General features: G+C 45.1%; 1 protein-coding gene across 1 annotated transcript in view; it reads left to right on the top strand.

Annotated features, from left to right (window-relative positions):
* LOC140719576 (mitogen-activated protein kinase kinase kinase 5-like) overlaps nucleotides 1-20,678 on the top strand; it is a 178,862-nt gene that overhangs the window by 9,975 nt on the left and 148,209 nt on the right. The window contains exons 2-3 of the mRNA XM_073034282.1: nucleotides 14,024-14,163; nucleotides 18,453-18,476. Coding sequence (XP_072890383.1) covers nucleotides 14,024-14,163; nucleotides 18,453-18,476 — 164 coding nt within the window. The remainder of the gene's footprint in view (nucleotides 1-14,023; nucleotides 14,164-18,452; nucleotides 18,477-20,678) is intronic.

The raw sequence follows: 20,678 nt of genomic DNA, 5'->3' as shown, positions 1-20,678 counted from the left end.
CTGGAGATCTGAAGTAAAACAGAATGCTGGAACACCCTGCCCAGTTGGACAGTATGTACATACAACACTACAGCACAGTACAGTCCCTTTGGCCCATCACGTACTGGCCAGTTGGATAGTATCCACATACAACACTACTGCACAGTACAGTCCCTTCAGCCCATAAATGTGTGCTGACCTTTTCACCTACTCTATGATCAATCAAACCCTTTCCCTCCCAGATAGATCTCCATTTTTCTATCATCTACTATATGTATCTATCCAAGAGTTTCTTAAGTGTCCCTAAAGTACCTGCCTCTACCACCACCCCTGGCAGGGTGTTCCACATGCCCACAACTCTGTAAATAAACTTACCTCTGACATTCCCCCTACACTGTTCTCCAATCACCTTTAAATTAAGCTCCCTCATATTAGCCATTTCCTCCTTTTGGGGGGGGGGGGAAGCATCTGGCTGTCCACTCGATCTGTGCCTCTTTCCATATTGTACACCTTTATCAAATCACCTCTCATCCTCCTTCTCTCCAAACCAAAAAGCTCTAGTCCTCACTCAACCTATCCTCAATCCAGGTAGCATCCTGGTAAATCTCCTCTGCAGCCTCACTTAACTTTCCACTTCCTTCCTATAATGAGGTGACCATGAACCCAAATATTCCAAGTGTGGTCTAGCCAGGGTTTTATAGATCTGCAGAATTACCTCTATCCCCCATTCAAACGAAGGCCATTACACCATGTGCCTTCTTCACAGCTCGATCTACCTGTGCTGAATACTGTCAGTGTTATAGCTGGATGATCTAATATCAGAACTGGTCAGTTCCGGGAAATGGGTTCGTTGTTCCTCAAGCTTACGTTGGCCTTCTTTGGAAGAAATTCTCTGGAGAAGTGATGTGCTGTAGATAATATGTTGGTGCAGCATGGTAGCGTAACTGTTACAGCACCAGTGAACTAGATTCTGCCCGGCCTCTGCCTGGAAAGAGTCTGTACACTCTCCTCGTGACCACCTGGGTTTCCTCCGGGTGCTCTCATTTCCTCCCACATTCCAAAGGTGTACGGGTTAGGAGGTTAATTGGTCACATGGGTGTAATTGGGCAGCTCGGCTATGTTGGGCCGGAATGGCCAGTTACCCTGCTGTAACTCTAAATACATAAAAATGATGTAGAACTGGTGAATGCATAGAATTTCCAGAAGGCCTTCAATAAAGTGTTAGTCGGTCGGTGGTGCTGTGGCATCAGCATCGGACTTTGGGGTGAGTGGTCCCGGGTTCAAATCTGGCGGGCACCGTGCACGCTTTCCACCTGTGCTGGGTTGAGTGTCGAGCTAGCAACTCGGGCCTGTAAAACAGGCAAAAGCTAAAGAAACAGCACGGTTGCCGCCCGATGTACCAGTTATGATTTAATGGTGTATCGAGGGTTATTGTTGCAATTAATAGCTAGGGCAGTGATGCACCAAAGTAGGGAGGTTTTGCTTCAGTTTTATAGCGTATTAGTGAGACGACATCTCGAGTACTGTGCATTGTATTGGTCTCCTTGTTGTCAGAGGAATGTCAATGCATCGGAACAGTTCAGAGGCTAATCTTAAGAGCTGGAGGGTCTCTTTATGCAGAGAGGATGTACAAACTGGGCTTGTATCCACTGGAGTTTGGAAAAGCGAGAGGGGCTCAGCTGAGGCGTATGACATTCTGAGGGTGTTGGCAGGTGGGTGTCGAGGTAGGGATCTGAGGGTGGCAGTCAGTGGCGGAGCAGGCTGAAGAGACAAGAGTTGCGTCTGCATTGCCTAATTGATTACAGGAAAAGATATAAGATCTTCCGCATCATGCTGGGCTTCTGCCTGATGTGACCCAGCTCTGCAGGCTCTCTTTGTCCCCCTGCTCAGTGATGGTGGATGAGCTTGTTAAATGTACAAGGTCTGTCGAACTCGACCCTGGAGTTCAGCTGACCTTTCACACACTTTTACTGGTGCGGAAGGGTTTTTATAACCAGGGATTGATTTGTGGAGATGGAATGCCAGGGCTTCCCTCCTTCAGCCAGGCTGGCTTCGAAGTTTCTGGATGCAGGCTTTGTGACTTCTCTTTAGTGACGGTGAAAGAGTGAGTCAACATACAATGGAACCGTATTTTATCTTTGAACCAGTAGTTAGTTAAGGTACGATGATTAGCTCCAAGAAATCGACTTATAGGTTGCAAAGTCCAATGTTGCTGTTGATGGACAGGTTATTTATATAGGCCTTCCGTTTTGTTTTTGATTAATTGCTTTGCTCAAGTAGATGATGTTGTGTAATGCAGAACATGCTGTGTAATGCTCAGGGAACCTTAGGAACACAAATTGTAAGTGGGTAGATTTACTTGCTATCTGGGTGACTGATCTTAACCAGGACTCTCCCCTTTCAGCACATTTACTGAGACCTCGCTGATGTCTGAAGCACACTGGAATCCGATGCAATACAATGTTGAAGAGGCATTTATACAGATGCTTGCACAGACAGGGCACATGGTGCATTTCGGGCAGTTGGGGTTGTGTAGATGGACGTAATGGTAGGTGAGAACACGGTGCTGTCTGATTCTGACTTGGTGACCTGCAGTATTTCATGCTTTGACAAACAACTGACTGTATGCTGAGCTCAAACTCAATCAAATGTGCTATGTTTGACTTCTCTTAAAAGGCGTCAGAAACGAGTGTAATTTTCAAGAAGTTTTCAAATGACTGGCTGATTATTTGTTATATTAAAGAGAGAATAGGATTTACCAATGTGATCCAGGGCGTAGGACTGATAATTAATTGCAGAGCTGGAAGGACAGTGAAAATGATAATAAAATAAACTGTAGATGTTGAAAGTCTGAAATGGAAATGGAAAATACTGGAAACACTCAGCAGGTCAGGCAGTGTCTGTGGAGAGAGAAACAAAATTAACATATCTGGTCAAACATACTTCAACAGAATTGGAAAAGAAAATGTTTATTTTCATTTGCTGAGAGTGTAGTGAAGCACATAAGGAATCTCTCTAATGGGGTGGGAGTGGGGTAGAGTTGCCATGGTGATTGATGACTTTAAAGAGTTAGGTAGTGCTCAGAACTATAGATTTAACAAGCCTTTGTACAGCACAGGCAGACACACAGTGGAGACCTGGTGAAGGATTCTCCCCACACTCAAAATACTCATTGGGTGGTACCGTAGCATAGTAGCTAGTCTAGCACTTTACAGCAGCCAGGTATAAGGTCTGGGTTCGATTCCCACCACTGCCTGTAGGGAGTTGGTACGCTCTGCTCATGACTTTGTGGTTCCCATGCATGTTCCAAAAAGATGTAGAGCCAGGGTTAATAAGATGTGGGCGTGCTACGCTGGCACTGGAAGCATGGTGACACTTGCGGGTTGGCAAGCACAATCCTTGCTGATTTGAGTTGATGCAAAATACCAACTTCACTCTATGTGTGATGTACATGTGACAAATAAAACTAGTTATTACCTATAATCTTTATCTTTGTTTTTCTACCCCTCAGGTACTATGGCAATGACAGGAGATTGAATTCAATCTCAATCGTTACAATTGTATAGTTCACTTGAATATTTTTGGCGTGTTCAAATGGAAGTGTATATTTATGATGGGACTCTTCTTACTTGACAAGACCAGCTCTGGATGTTCAAACACATTGTTGAGACGAGGAGGTTCATCTCAATATTCTTTAAAACTTCTGAGAACAAAAGGAACCCCCGGAAGTCAACCCAGGATGTCTTTCACAGGGAATGGTAGAGCCCTGGGGAACCGAGCAGAACGGCGGGACCTAGACTTGAAGCACACCTTTTTCTGAAAGTGGCATCACAGGTAGACAGGGTGGGGAAGGAGACGCTGGCCTTCATCAGCCAGGGCACTGAGAGTGGAAGTCGTTAGGTTATGTTGTAGTTGTACAACAGTCTCGTGAAGGTGCGTTTGGAGTATTGTGTTCCGTTTAGATCAGATTCGGGTTATCATATGCACATCGAGACATACAGTGCTGGGGGCTGCCCGCCAGTGTCGCCACACATCCTGATGCCAATACTTGGCAAAACAACACACAACACAGCAAAATAGTCCACAACAAACAACAACAGCAAAACAAGCTTCCCATACACACAGACAGTCCTCCAAGCCTCTGGATCTCCTTAGCATGCGGGGACTTGGCTTTGCAGATCAACAGTTTCACTGAATTGTGTGAGCTAGTAGTACTATAAAGGCAATTGTTTGAATGGCCTTGAAAGCTACTTGTTTTATGTTATATTGCAGTCATTAGTTGTATTTACCCGCTGTACCTAATAAAGTGGCCACTGAGTATACTTTTGTGGTCTTCATCGATGTTCAATGTGCCGTGCATTCTGAGATACGCTTCTGCACACCACTGTTGTAATGTGTGGCTATTTGAGTTTCTTCTGAGCTTGAACCAGCATGGCCATTCTCCTCTGACCGCTCCTATTAGCAACATGCCTTCGCCCACAGAACTGCCCGTGCGCTGGATTTTTAAAAAAAATCATTCTCTGTGAATTAGAGATTGTTGTTGTGTGAAAATCTCTGGAGCTCAGCGGGTTTCTGTGAGATACTCAAACCACCCTGTCTGGCGTCAGCAATCAGAGTCACTGAGGTCACACTTCCCCATTCTGATGTTTGGTCTGAACAACAACTGAACCTCTTGACCACGTCTGCATGCTTTTAAGCACTGAGATGCTGCCACATCATTGGCTGATTAGATACTTGCATCAGTGAGCAGGTGTATAGGCGTACCTGATAAAGTACGTATCAATAATGCTCCCTAAAATCAACAAGTGGAGACAATGAAGAAAGGCAGTTGACAGCCATAGTGCAGATAGGGTTGAAGTATGTGTACGGTACGTGCCTGCAGCCCGTTGAGTTTATTAACCAGCCCTGCTGCAGTGAGTATTGATCTGCATTCAGCTTTTTAATGAATGTGTCTTTGCTGGTTTGTCAGCGAGGGAAGTGTCCCCCCTTTACCTTACTGCAGCATCCACACTTGTAAATCAACAGCTCTGCCAATGAAGCTGCTTGTTCAACTTCTGCTGCCGGGATTTGTACGCAGAGTAACAAAATGCTGGAGGAACTCAGCGGGCCAGGCAGCGTCCACGGAGAGGATTAAACAGTTGACTTCTACAGTCGAGACCAACGTTCCCTCTAATTTTCTTTTGCAACCGTGCAGACCAGCCATCGCTCTGAGCAGGGGATTGTTACACGGCCGGTACTTTAAACAATATTCAATATGTATGCTATGAATATTGAGAATGAAATTGAAATATCACATACTTGTGATTTTATTAGCCGGTGTACAATGAATTGCAGTACCACAAAGAATACCTTTCACATTTCATAAACTTTTTTTCTAGCAGCGTCCAATTACAACCGCAAGGCAACGAAGACGATGTGTGCAGGAGCGTTCCAGTTACGCGGGCGTGCGGGGCAGTAATGAAATTAGAGGGAGCAGTGGCCAAGGCTCTTTATCAGGACTGGAAAGGAAAGGGGAAGAAGGCAGAATAAGGAGGTTAGGGAGAGGAAGGAGTACAAGCTGACAGGTGAAATCAGGTGAGGGGGAAGATGGGTGGAGGAAGGGGAATAAAGTGAGAGGTGCTGGGAGGTGATAGGTGAAAGGTTAAAAGGCCGAGGCAGAAGAAATATGATTGGAGGAGAATGGACCATGGGAGAAAGGATAGGAGGGGGCCTTCATAGGGAGGTGATAGACAGGTAAAGAGACGAGAAGAGATAAGAAAGGAGCCAGAACGGGGAATGGAGAAAGCAAGAAGGGGAGAAATCAATGTTCATGCTCCCAGATTGGTGGCTGCCCAGACGGAATATGACGTGTTGCAGCTCCAATATGAGAATGGCCTCATCGTGACAGTAGGGGAGGCTATGGACCGACGTGGGGTCATTATGGGATTGGGGAGTGGAATTAGTGGTTGGCCTGCAGGAAGCCTTGCCTGCTGCAGACAGAGCAAAGGTACCCGACAACGCAGACTCCCCACAGCTCCCCATGAGATGCTGCTTGACTTGCTGAGTTGCTCCAGCATTTTATGTGTGTTGTCCTGGACTTCCAGCATCTGCAGAACCTCTTGTGTTTGTGATTTGTTTGCTCGCTGGTGCTGGGTGACTTCACTGACTGAATAGAATTCTTGCTCCGGTTGTCAATTCTGTGGCGGGCTCTTGGTTCTGCTGTGTTGTGATCTATTCTCACTGAGTATATTGGAGAGACAGCAGGAATTTCCTTCTCATGTCTTGTGTGGGAAAAAAAATCACCATTGCTTCAAACTTTCTGAAAATAGTTTTTTTTGTTATCATTAATTCCAGTTTTAGAAAGTATTGCTTGGCACAGAGGAGGCAGAGAGGGTGCAGACACTGGAATCTGAGGCAACTCACAAGATGCTGGAGGAACTCAGTCGGTGAGGGAGCCGTGCAGTTGTGCATGTAAACCGTATATGGGTGTGTCTGACCCTGCAAGTTCCACCAGCACGCTCATGTTGTGTACTGCCAGGCTATCGATGAGACTGTTTGACCCACTTGTGCTGGTTGACTTTTACCGATTCAAAGATCACTGAGGTTGCAGCATAACGTTGCTACAAAGCATTGTGTAGAAGGTGGCATGGTTAGCACATCGCTTTATAGTGATCACAGACTGGGCTTCGATACCAACTGCTGTCTGTAAAGAGTTTGCGCGCTCCCCTGTGACCTCGTGGGTTTCCTTCCTCATTCCAAGGATGTACACTTTGGGGTTACTGAGCTTGTAGGCTTGCTACGTTGGTGCTGGGAGCGTGCTGACACTTGCAGGCTGCCCCCAGCACAAGTGACGCAGATGAAACATTTCACTATATGTTTGGAAGTTTTGATGTACATGTGACAAAAAAAAGGCTTTTGAAATGTCATGTGCATTCATTTAATGCATCCTAAATGCATTCTTATTCCCCTTGAAAGTACTGTTAGATTCCATATTTTGCAAATCATTGGGCAGTGGATATTCTTTCCAAGTTTTTTTTTGCTTCTATTTCATTCCAGCATTCCAGTAATCTCTATAAGGAATTCTGATGGAAAGTTCATCAGAAGCCTACTTCTGGCCTTGGTAAGGCAGGAATGCTGCTGCCTTAAAGTTATAAAATGATCACGGCCAAGTTCTCATTTCAACTTATTGGCTCTGCTGTTCTGCAGAAAGAAGACAGGGCTTGTATTTATCCAACAGTCCGGGTTTCAGAATGGATCGGTGCTTTCCAAACGCTTGAGTGAGTTTGCACAGTTATTACTGCTGCAGGAGACGCATGATGTACTTGTGTTACAAAACCAATGATAAATTGCCAGATTCTTGTTTCAAGTCATGTTGATTGATCCGGCCCGCAGAAGTTAATGAGAATTGGAAGAATCGTTTTATCAAGAAATACAAGAGATCTCAAGATAATCGGCAAAGACACAGGAAAGGAGATGAGAATTTGATTTAGCCAATTAACTATTCTTTCTGAATCCATCTTTTACAGTCATAATCATAGAGTTATACAACATAGAAACGAACCCTTTGGGCCATCGCATCCATACTAACTGTTACATTTATCTGTACCAATCCCACTTGCCCATAGCCTTCTATGCATTGGGGGGGGGGGGGGGGGGTGGTCAAGCATTTATCTAAATGCTCGCTGAATGTTGTGAGAATATCCATAGTAAGTGTTACTGTGGAATATACAGTGGTGCTAGAAAGTTTGTGATCCCTGTGGAATTATCTCCTATTTCTGCATAAATATGACTTAAAAAGTGATCAGATCTTCACATATTAAAACTAGATAAAGAGAACCCAATTAAATAAATAACACAAGAACGTTATACTTGTTCATTTATTTATTGAGGAAAATGATCCAATATTGCATGTATTTGTTGGAAAAAGTATGTCAACCTTTGCTTTCAGTGGTGTGAGTCCCTTGTACAGCAATAGCTTCAACCAAACGTTTCCGGTAACTGTTGATCAGTTCTGCACATCAGCTTGTAAGAATTTTAGGCCATTCCTCCGTACAAAACTGCTTCAACTCTGTGATGTTGGTGGGCTTCCTTGCATGAACTGCTTTCTTCAGGTCCTTCCAAGGCATTTCTATAGGATTAAGCTCCTATAGATTTTGACTCGGACATTCCAAAACACAGATTTTCTTCTTTTTAAACCATTCTGTTGATGTACATTCTGTTGTCTTTTGGATCATTGTCTTGTTGCTTATTCAACTTCTATTAAGTTTCAGTTGATGGGCTGCTACCGTGACATTCTCTTGTAAAATGTCTTGATGCAATTTTGAATTCATAGTTCCCTCAATGATCACAGGCTGTCCAGGCCCTGAGGCAGCAAAGCAGCCACAAACCATGATGTTCCTTCCACCATGCTTCACAGTTGGGATGAGGTTTTGGTATTGGTGTGCAGTGCCCTTTCTCCTCCAAATATAGCAATGTGCATTTCTGCCAAAAAAAGTTCAACGTTTTGTCTCATCTGTCCAATGAACATTGTCGGAAAGTGTTGTAGAACATCCATGTGGTCTTTTGCAAACTTGAGATGTGCAGCAATGTTTATTTTTGGAGAGTAGCAGTTTCCTCTGTGGTGTCCTTCCATGAACACCATTCTTGTTCAGTGCTTTTCTTATAGTGGACACATGAACAGCGACTCACACAATTCTAGAGATTTCTGCAGGACCTTTACTATTGCCCTTGGGTTCTTTTTCACCCCCTTCAGCATTTTCTGCTGTGCTCTTGGTGTGATCTTTGCAGGACGCCCACTCCTAGGGAGAGTAGCAACGGTACTGAATTTGTGGACAGTTTCTCTTACTGCGGACTGATGAACACTCAGGTCCTCAGAAATCCTTTTCCAGCTTCATGCATCTCTACAATTATTCTTCTAAGGTCCTCTGAAAGTTGTTTTGATTGAGGCACGGTGCACATAAACAGATCTTTCATGAGAAGAGCAGGCTTTGTCAGTAACCTGACTTTGTCTTCTTTGTAGGGCAGGGCACCTCTACAACCCACATCTCCAATCTCATCTCATTTGAGTGGAACACCTGACTCCAAATAGCTTTTGTAGGAGGCATTACCTCAGATGTACACAAACCGATTCCAACAAGTACATGTAATATTGGATCATTTTTCTCAATGAATAAATGAACAAGTATCATGGTTTTTTTGTGCTATTTATTTAATTGGATTCTCTCTATCTAGTTTTAGGACTTGCGTGAAGATCTGTTCACAATTTCAGTCATACTTATGAAGAAACTACACCACTGGATGTAGTTTGAGTTTCAATAATGAGTGTTAATTGTATATAGAGGATGCTGAAAGGTAAATTGGGGACCGATAGAGAAGTAAGCCTAAATGAAGAAGTGGGATCTCCCTGTAACCACTCATTTTAATTCCACTTCCCATTCTCATTCTGATTATGTCAATCCATGGCTGCCTCTACTGTTGAAATGAGGCCACACTCAGGTTGGAAGAGCAACACCTTGTATTCCGTCCGAATAGCCTCCAACCTGATGGCATGAACACCGATTTCTCAAACCTCCAGTAATGGCCCCTCCCCTCTCTCCTTCACCATTCCCCATCCCCTTTTCGCTCTCTCACCTCATCTCCTTACCTGCCCATCGCCTCCCTTTGATGCTCCTTTTCTTTTTCTTCTTCCGTTCTCTCCTATCGGACTCTCCCTTCTCCAGCCCTGTATCTCTTTCACCAATCAAGTTCCCAGCTCTTAACTTCACCCCTCCCCCTTCAGGTTTCACCTCTCACCTTGTGCTTCTCTCCCCCTGCCCCCACCTTGACTACTCCTCATCGTTTTTTCTCCAGTCCTGCCTAAGGGTCTCGGCCTGAAACGTTGACTGTACTTTTTTCCATAGATGCTGCCTGGCCTGCTGAGTTCCTCCAGCAGTTTGTGTGTGTTGTTATCAAACAAAGTTAGATTCAATACTGCCTTCCTCTTCTGGCCGAACATGCTATTATTTGACAGAATTGTGTAACCTTGTACTAAAAACGGCATATATGTGGTAGGAAATGATGTGGAGGACTTACTGAGCTGTGCTAGAATAACTGCATTAATTATGAAATAGAAGCAACTACTTCTGTGGCCAAGACCCATGAAATATTATCTGCAGTACCCTGAATAAGGTAGGTGATCTTGTAGTGTAGTTAGAGATTGGCAGGTATTATGCTGTGGGTATCGCTGAGTCATGGCTGAAAGAAGATCATAATTGGAAGCTTATGATATCTAATGAGACACCTTGTATCGAAATGGCAGGTAGGCAGAGGGAGTGGAGTAGCTCTGTTAGTAAAATATGAATTCAAATCCTTAGAAAGAGGTGACATAGGATCAGATGATGCAGTAAAGAAACCAGAGTTAACTCCTGAATAGAGTTATGTACAGGCCCCTAAACAATGGCCAGGATATAGGATATAAATTTCAAGGGGAAACAGAAAAGACTTGTAATAAGGGCAATATTAAGACAGTCATGGGGATTTCTGTATGCAGATAGATTAGGGAAGATCACGTGGTGCTGGAGCCCAAGAGAAGGGATTTGTAGAATGCCTACAAGATGGTTTTTTAGAGTAGCTTGTGGTTGAGCCCATTAGGGGAAAGGCAATTCTTGATTGGGTAATGAACCAGATTTGATTGGGGAGCTTAAGGTAAAGGAACCCGTGGGACGCTGTGATCATAATTCGCTCTGCAGTTTGAAAGGGAGAAGGTGAAGTCAGTTGCATCAATATTACAGAGGAGTAAATGGAGTTACAGAGGTGTGAGAGAGGAGCTGGCCAAAGTTGATTGGAAGGGGAACACTATCAGGGGTGACAGAGGAATAGCAATGGCAGGAGTTTCTGAGAACAATTTGGAAGATGCAGGATAGATGCATCACTAAGAAGAAAAGGGGAGAATGAGGCAACTGTGGTTGACAAGGGAAGTCAAATATAGCATAAAAGCAAAAGAGAGGGCATATAATATAGCAACAATCAGTGGGAAGTTAGAGGATTGGGAAACTTTTTTAGAAACCAATAGAAGACAACTAAAAAAGCCAAAAGGAGAGAAAAGAAGAAATGAAGGTAAACTAGCCAATAATATCAAAAAGGATACCAAAATTTATTTCAGATATATGAAGAGTAGAAGAGAGTTGAGAGTGGATAATGGGGACAAAGAAATGGCAGACGGACTTAATATGTATTTTGCTTTAGTCTTCAGTGTGGAAGACACTAGCAATATGCCACAAATTCAAGAGCACCTGAGGGCAGAAGTAAGCGTAGTTGCTTTTAGTAATGAGAAGATGCTTCGGAAGCTGGAAGTTCTGAAGGTAGCTAAGTCACCTAGACTAGGTGGACTACACCTCAGGTTTCTGAAAGAAGTAGCTGAATAGATTGTGGAGGCATTAGTAATGAACTTTCAGGAAACACTAGATCCTGAAATTGTTCCAAAGGACTGGAAAATGACAATTGTCACTTCATTCTTTAAGAAGGGAGGAAGGCGGCAGAAAGGAAATTATGAGCCAGTTAGGCTGACTTCAGTGATTGGGAAGATTTTGGATTCCATTATTAAGGATGAGGTTTCAGGGTACTTGGAGGTGCATGATAACGTAGGCCAAAGTCAGCATGGTTTCCTTAAGGCGATATCTTGCCTGACATATGTTGGAATTATTTGAGGAAATAACAGGCAGAATAGACAAAGGAGTGTCGGTAGATACTGTTTACTTAGCTTTTCAGAAGGGCCTTGACAAGATGCCACACACAAGGTTGCTTAACAAGAGCCTACGGTATTACAGGAAAGATACAAGCCTGGATAGAGGCAAACAATGGGAAGAAAAGGGGCCTGTTCTGGTTGGCAAGTGGTGTTCTACAGGGTTTGGTATTGGGACTGCTTCTTTTCAGATTGTATCTCAATGACCCAGATGATGGAATTGATAGCTTTGTGACCAAGTTTTCAGATGATACAAATTTAAGTGGAGGGCCAGGTAGATTTGAGGAAGCAGGAGGTCAGAAGAAGGACTTCGACAGATTTGGAGAATTTACAGAGAAGTGGCAGATGGAATATAGTGGATGGAAGTGTATTATCCCGCACTTTTGTAGGAATACAGGTATAGAGCACTTTTTAAATGGGAAGTGTAATGTTTTGTAGCATGTGGTCTAATTTGCATATTTTTACCTGTAACCCATAATGAATTATATAAACCACAAAGAATGTATATATTTATAATATTATTCAAATAGTAAATACACCGCAGGAAGAAATTTCAAAACTCAGAGGTGCAAAGGGACTTGGGATCAACACACACAAAATGCTGGAGCGACTCAGCGGGCCAGGTAGCAGCTAGGGAAAGAGTACAGTCGACATTTTGGGCCAAAACCCTTCGGCTGGGTGCTTTTCCTAGACACTACCTGGCCTGCTGAGTTCCTCATGCGTTTGGTGTGTGTTGCTTGGATTTCCAGCATCTGCAGATGTTCTCTTGTTTGTGAAGGAGTCCTTGTGCGAGATTCCCTAAAGGTTAACTTGCAGGTTGAGTTGGTGGCAAGAAAGGCAAATGCCACGTTAGCGTGCATTTCGGAAGGACTAGAATATAAGTGCAAGGACGTGATGCTGAAGCTTTATACGGCATTGTCCAGACTGCGCGTGGAGTACTGTGAGCAGTTTTGGGCCCCTTATCTTTGAAAGGAATCTTTGAAAGGAGGTGCTGATATTGGAGCAAGCTCTGTGGAGTTTCACGAGAATGATTCTGGGAATTAAAGGGTTAACATGCAGATGGTTTGATGGCTCTGAGTCTGTACTCACAGGAGCTTAGAAGAATGAGGGAGGGTTCTCATTGAAATCAATTGAAAATTCAATGGCCTAGACAGTGAAGAGGATGTTTCCTATAGTCGGTGAGTCTAGGACCAGAAGGCACAGCCTCAGAATAGAGGGAGATCCATCTACAGCAGAGATGGGAAGGAGTTTCTTTAGCCAGAGGGTGGTTAATCTGTGGAATTCATTGGGTACATTTAAAGCAGAGATTGATAGGTTCTTTGTTAGTCAGGGCGTCAAAGGTTACCAGGAGAAGGCAGAAGGATATGATTGAGAGAGATAATAATGGTGGAGCAGACTTGATGGGCCAAGTGGCCTAATTCTGTTCCTACAGTATGTCTTATCATCTTCTGATTGCAAAGAGGTGAAGCTAACTAACCTAGCTTCCATTGTATGATACTATCAAGCTATCTTGACTACATACACTGCTTGATACAGTATACTATCCAGTTAACAAGTGTGTTGGCTCATCGAAGGGTCAGCGTGGGAAAGGCAAACAGCTTTAATTTCCTGGCTGCCAGTGTGTCCTGGAGCGAGCGCTGATTTCACATTGTGTAAGACAGTGATGATAAACCTGATTCTGATCCAGTGCCTCTTGATGACATGCAGTAGCTTGTGTTTCCATGTGTCACTTGTTCTTGGTAGTCGGTGTGGCTTGCACGAGGTTTTGAGGGTGATGTTCCTGTGCTGCACTCTGCTGCATAATGTAAGAAAGGAAAAGTGATTTCTGACTGAATTGAACATCTATCACTTTATTAAAACATTCATTTCATCTTGTGTAAAATTGTCTCAGTGGTATATCCTCTCCTCCCTGTCACCGTGACACCAGAACTGGAAGCCAATGGGGGATGTCCAATCTACCGAGGCTTTTCTTGTCTAGCTGACTGGCCCTGGTCCAGTGCGGTCTTTGGCTTTCCAAGCCATGGGGGCGGATTAAAGAGTGCAGGTAGAGAGGTGAGCTAGGTTACTCCAGTAAATTAATAAAGAGGGCTGAGGAAGGGAACAAAATAAGGATCATAGAGTCATAGAACACTACAGCACAGAAACAGGCCTTTTGGCCCATCGAGCCCATGCCAAACTAGTGCCATCGATCTGCACCCGACCCATGACAATCTCTATCCATGTACCTAACTAAATTTATAGTCATGAGAGTTGTGTAAGAATCCACACCTCCAACCATGATGTCCGTTCCTGTACAATGGATCGGGTTTCGGAGGTGCTCCAATTCACAGTGCTGTTTGTTCACAGATGTGGCAGTGGTGGAGATGACGGACCCGTACTGTCACTCCTCACTCTTCTATCACCTTGGTGTGCGGGAGAGTTTCAGCATGATCAACAACGTCATCCTTTGCTGCGATAGCAATCTGACAACGCTGCAGTCACTGCAGGTAAGGGGGTCCAGGTAACTCCACCAACCCGTGAGGGCTCTTCCGTTCCCTCCCACCGCCACCCTCCAGCTGTACACGAGAACTTGGGATCGCTATTCCTTGTGCGCGGTCTTCAGCCTGAAACGTTCACTTTGTTTCCCTCGCCACAGATGCAGACTGACCCGCCGAGTGTTTCCGTAGTTTCCTTCCCCAGGGCCAAGGGACATGTGGGCAAGAATGGTGTTAAAGTTCTCAAAGTGGGATGAGTCAGCCTATGTTGAGAGGATAATTGTTACTGATAATTAATGGAAGGCCCTCTCAATCCAGGTGGTAAACTACATATAAAATTACCTCCTTGATGCTGGCCCCTTTGGGTAGGTGAGTCTGAAGCAATAAAATCAGATCCCCTTGCACCCGAGGTTATAATTCTGCAGTTCTGTTTGTTTATTTAAAGGTACAGGGTGGCATCGGGTCCTGCCAACTCAATGAGCCTGCGCCACCCAATTACACCCACGTGACCAATTAACTGGTACGTCTTTGGACTGTGGGAGGAAGCTAGAGCACCCGGAGGAAACCCACGTGGTCACGGGGAGAACTTCCAATCTCCTTACAGGCCGCGGCATGACTGAACCCTGGCGGGTGATCGCTTGCGCTGTGAAGCGTGGCGCCAACCACTACGCTACCATACCACCCCAAATTGAAATTTACATTTTCCCTCATTCTGCTTTTGATGCCCTATGGCCAGCCCCTCCCTGCCCACCATTCCGAGCCTGAGAGGTGCCAATTCCGGACCCACTTTAGGCTGCCCCCTGAACCAGCCAGGAAGATCTTCACAATACCGAGCTCTTTCTATGGTCAAAGGGCTTGGTCTCCACCTTCAACCTCGAGGCTGCGGAGAATGAACTCTGAGGGAAGAGAAAGAGGGAGGGGATGGACAAGTCACTTCGACATCCTGCCAACCAGACTGAGAACGTATTTTATGCACCGAATGTGATTCTCTCCATGATCAAGTGTTCTTTGATTAGCATATTCAAGGGAGAGGACCAGACCTAATTCTCCATCATGAATCAAACCTTTGACAGTCTAAGGTCAGAGTTGGTTGGTGCTGCATAGCTTTCTGAATCGCCCCACCTTCAGATTGTCTGATTTTAAAAAATATTCTGGTCCACTGATCTGCCTGAGATGCCGTCCCACCCTCAATATCATTGATCGTATCCTACTGAGTCTCATACGAATCAGTCCAGTCCAATTTCTGCCCTCACCTGGTCAGAACCTCTGCTGTGTTGAGGCTGTGTGTGTTTTTCCTATTTTTCTCAGAGACTCAGCAAGGCAGCAGGCCCCTCTTCCCAATGAGCCCTAGCCACCCAGTTACACCCATGCCACCAATTAATTTGCCAATTGGCCTTTGGACTGTACAAGGAAAACCGAAGCACTCGAAGGAACCGAACGTGGTCACGGGTGAGAATGCACCAACTCCTGCCCGACAGTGGTGGAAAGTGAAGCTGGGTCGTTAGTGTATGCTTACCACGATGCTCCCCCCAAAAACAAGGAGCAGTCTCCCTTCAGAGCTCCAGTCATTGGCCAATCCCCTTCTTCAGCCGGATTCCCATCCCCCCGCGGCTGAAGATTTATTACTTCCCTCTTGGACACCGTTAACCCAAAGGCTTGAGAAATAGGAAGTGGCTTTTGAGAAGTGACAATTGCAAGTGTTGGATTAGACAGGCAGATGACGGAGCAGAAATCTCCCCACACACCTCTACACTTGCACCAAGTGACTTGCCTTCATTGTCATTTTGAGTTCATTGGAGCATCTTACCCAATACCTGACACTTCACACTGGTCCCTTCCTTGCTTCCTGACTCTCCACCTTTTTTCTTGTTGTCACTTGTCTTGGTTCTGGTTCTGTCCCGGCATCCTGTTTATTATAGTGCTTAGAGGGATGGGTGAGTCCCTCCCATCAAACGTTAGCTCAATCACACCCACAGGCCACACTGCCTGTTCCCAACCCCATCCCCTTTCACCCCACAACTCAACTCTTCAACTAAGGTGAAGGAAGAATCACCTCCTCTTGCCTTCTTCTTTTCCCGGGTATCTGCACAGAAATCAAACCTTCATTTGCCTTTTGGCTGGCCAGCTCATATTCCCTGTCTGTAAAAAGTACAAACACCTTTTCAAGCTCTCTGATCTGATGTACCCAAGGAAATGAAACCATTTTTCTGAATGGTGACCTTGTGTAGGGACCTTGTCTGTATTTCCAGCCCAAACTAAGACAGCAGCATTGTCTGTTACTCTGCATTTATACACAAGCAGACACTCTGCAGTTATTGTAATTCAGTATTTCCATTCACGTAACGGTTTGATACATACCAATCAATACAACTTGATCAGATTAGCCTCAAGTGTTTCTTACAGCAGGGGTTCCAAACCTGTGGTCCACGGACCCCTCTTAATGGTCAGAGTCCACGGCATAACAAAGGGCTTACAATCCCCAAACTGTAAGTGCTACTGAAATGTTCCAACTCCAGTCTCCAATTCTTCAATTGTAGAAATTGGCGCTTATTTTCCACATAAACATGAGTCCATTATGTATCATTTCGTAATGATCTAATAAAGTCCCAAAAAAGTACTAACAGCTAAGTAACTAATTTTTGAAATTTAATCATAACTGTAATGAGATAAATGTGGCAGCCAGGTTTTGCACAGCAATGGCTGAGGAATCTTGTTGATGATGGCAGGAGTTGGAATTTAGTACTTCTGTTAGCTTAACCGACTATTATATAACCGACTTTGAGTTATTTTTTACAACGCTGAGGGCTAAGCAACGGCCATCTTCAAACAGTGCCATGGGATCTGAATGACACCCATGCCCCTGTACGAGACCTGAGTACCCAACGTAAGCTGACACTTAGCAGTTTCAACCAAATGGAAACGGGCCTTTTGGCCCACCATCAACGCCCATTTATACGATCCCTACATTGATCCCATCTTATTGTCTCCGCATTCCCCCCGCACCCCCCAATCTCTATACACTGACTGTAACTGATCTGCGTGCTTTTGCGGGGTGTGAAAACTGGACCGTTCGGGGGAACCATGTGGCCCCTGGGAGAAAGTGCAACTGTTTTCCTTCTGCACAGATGCTGCCTGACCCACTGAGAATCTCTGGCATTTCCTCCGTTGTTCTAACCCAACCTGTTCTGCAATGTGCCTCCACTCCTCCGGGGTTCATTTGAAAGCCGTGTGGCACAGTAAAGGATGACGGCCCTGTTGGTGTTTAGCCTAAAGGCCATTCCAAGAGAAGCTTGCATGCTGGATGGATCCACTGTATTGCTATCACAGCCATCCCCATCCATGGTTCCCGTGATCTCTCTGACGACTTTGGCACCGATTTGTCGTCCACAATAGGGGTGTTACGTTGAAGTTGTACAAGATCTTGATTAAGTCCCAAATCGGAGTATTATGTGCATTTCTACTCACCTACCTACAGGAGAGGTATCAGCAAGCTTGAAGGGGTATAGACAAAATTTCCAAGAACCTGAGATGTGGGGAAGGGTTGAAAAGGTTAGGATAGTATTCCCTGGAATGAGGAGAGATTTGACAGAAATGTAAGGGGTATAGAGAGGCTTTTTCCGCTGAGGTTGAGTGAGACTAGAACTAGAGGTCACAGGTTAAAGGTGAAATATTTAAGGGGAACCTGAGGGGGAGCTTTTCCACTCAGGGGGTGGTGAGAGTGAGCAATGAGCTGCCAGCAGAAGTGGTGGCAGCTTCGATTTTAACACTTAAGAGAAATTTGAATGGATGAGAGGGGTATGAGGACTACGATGGAACTAGGCAGATAAACAGTTTGGTATGGACGGGCCTGTTTCTGTCCTGTTTCTGTGCTTTAAGACCCTACATCATTGTGGGACCTGAACTGATGGAGGAGGAACGTGGAATCACAAACTCTGAAGGAGACGAGGACATCCCTTGGCATCAGCGGAGCCCGGCTTCCACAAGCTTATTTACTGCTGCTGTTCATGATCGGGGGAAGTGTAGATATCTTTCCTGCGGCTGTGACTGAGCAGATAGCTCTGATGCCCTTCCCATCTTATACTTCGAAGTTCTGTCTAGATTATGTTTTTAATGCAAAAAAAAAGGAACAGCTGGCGGAACTCAGCGGGTCAGGTAGCAGCTGTGGACGGAAATGGAGGGTCAACATTTTGTGCTGGGACGAGGAGTCTCAACTGAAATATCAGCAGCCCCTGACAACATCTGCAGTCTTTATGTCTCTCTGGATATTCTTAATGATTTTTCTTTTCCTGTTTTACTTGCAGGAGATCGTTTGCCAGAAAAACATGGTACGTGTGTTTGACAACTATCCAGGATGAGTACGGGTGTTCGTTGTAGGTTTCATCCACATTAACAAATGTATTGGTTTGGGGATAGAACACCAATGGTGAAATGAAAAGCAACCCAGTGTGAGCCTCACTCGATACTCTGAATGGCTGCTGGTCCGCTTCAGCAGCCTGTGTGTGGGACGGATATTGTCATTGGTTTATGGGGGGGGGGGGGGTCACACAGTGCAGAATTTGCTCTCTAACTAATCTTCTGCACTGGGAGTGCGTGGAGCTCATCTTGGATCCAGCAGAATTTAAATTTAGGCAGCTTTGCTCTTTGTTTACCCATCATGTGCATGCACTGGGATTGCTTAATGGGGTAGCGTTGGATGAAGGTGGCTCTGTCTAATCTGTATACGGTCTCTCATTTGGGCTTCTGCCCCCCTGTCGTTAACGAGCTGAAATTCTAACGATGCATGCACACGTGCTGAAGGCAGGATCTCAGAGGCTCTGTCTCAGGGTTACGGGGGGAGGGGGTGAAGTGTATGGAACCCACTGGGAAGAAAAGGAGCATTTAAGGCACGTGGTCTTCCTCATCCTGTCTTCGGTGTCAGACGGGCATGAGTGGGTACCTGGAATCTTCTGACCTAATTCAGGGCTGTGAGTCGACCATTTCCTAGACCAAATAGTGATCAGTGATGGGGAGATCTTAAGAAATATGAGAATAACTATCAGTAATGGGATAATTTATCAGCTACTGGTTACAAAAACACTCCTTTTATGTGAAACCAGGAAACACGATACGCCTCATTGTTATGATTCCTTCCATATATTGGAAGGAAATGCCGCGTATCGGATGTGAATCCTCTGCAGGCTGGGATTGGTGTTTCTTGTTGTGATCCAACTTGAACAGCCTGGCTGAGCGTCTGGCACACTTCAAAGGTTGTGGAGGATCATGTACAATTCAACAGGGAGCAGTTTCAGTTTGTAGGACTGCTCACTGACTGGTTACTCGTGTGACTAGTTGGACAGAACCAAGACCACCAAGGTGATGCTGGTGAAAAAACAGTGACGCTTTGCAGGCAGCGTACAAAATTTCTAAATGTACCTCTGATCTACCTTCACTGCAGCCTGTAACTTCCTTTTAAGTGATGTCCTTTTGAACAGTCTTAACAAACTAGCAATTTCAGAAACTTCTGGAGGACTTGGCCAGTTTAACTCTCAAATACACAGATATGGCACATTTTAGCGGATGAAGGTACATCGTCTTGGCTGTAGGAAGGGGAGGAGTGGAGGACTCCAAGCTTGACCAAGGTATGAAACTTCCTCTACCCAGTATCTTGTTAGCAAATATACTGTTGCTGGAGAACAAGACTGAGGACCTAGGGGCAGGAATGCTGCATTCTCTGTTTCACGGAGACATGGATAACTCAAGACACGCTGGGTTCAATGATCAGACCCAAGAGCTTCTCAATATACGGGATGGACTAGACTGCTGATTCAGGGGGGTGAATCTACAGAAAGCATCTAGCCCAGACGGGGTACCTGGCCGGGTACTAAAGACGTGCTGATCAACTGGCTGGAGCGTTCACTGATATCTTTAACCTCTCACTTCGACAATCTGAGGTACCCAGCTGCTTCAAGCAGGCTTCAATTATACCGGTGCCTGAGAAGAACGTGGCGGCCTGCCTCAATGACTATTACTTGCATCCACTGTGATGAAGTGTTTTGAGAGGTTGGTGATGGAAACATATCAACTCCTTCCTAAGAAGCAACGTGGATCTGCCCCAATTTGCCTCCCCGTCACGTCAGGTCAACAACCGGATGCCATTTCATTGGCTCTTCACTCAACCCTGGAACACCTGGACAGTGGAGCTGTGGGCATCAGGAAGATCTTCATTGACTACAGCTCAGCATTCAACACTATCATCCCCTGAAAAAGTCACCGATAAGCTTCAAAAACACGAGAAGATCTGCAGGTGCTGGAGGTCCAAGGCAACATACACCAAACTACTGGAGGAACTCAGCAGGCCAGCAACAAGCATGGAAAAGAGGAAGCAGTTGATGATTCCGGCTGAGACTCCAAGACCTAGACCTCAGTACCTCTTTGTGCAACTAGGTCCTCGATTACCTAGCTTGAAGACCCCCGTCAGTTCAGATTGGCAGCAATATCTCCTCCACTAGCACAGGAGCACATCAAGACTGTGTGCTTAACCCCCCTGC

This window comes from Hemitrygon akajei, chromosome 32 (assembly GCF_048418815.1).
Source record: "Hemitrygon akajei chromosome 32, sHemAka1.3, whole genome shotgun sequence".
NCBI lineage: Eukaryota > Metazoa > Chordata > Chondrichthyes > Myliobatiformes > Dasyatidae > Hemitrygon > Hemitrygon akajei.
Note: the sequence above shows the minus strand (reverse complement) of the source record. Positions and strands in the feature narration are given on the sequence as shown.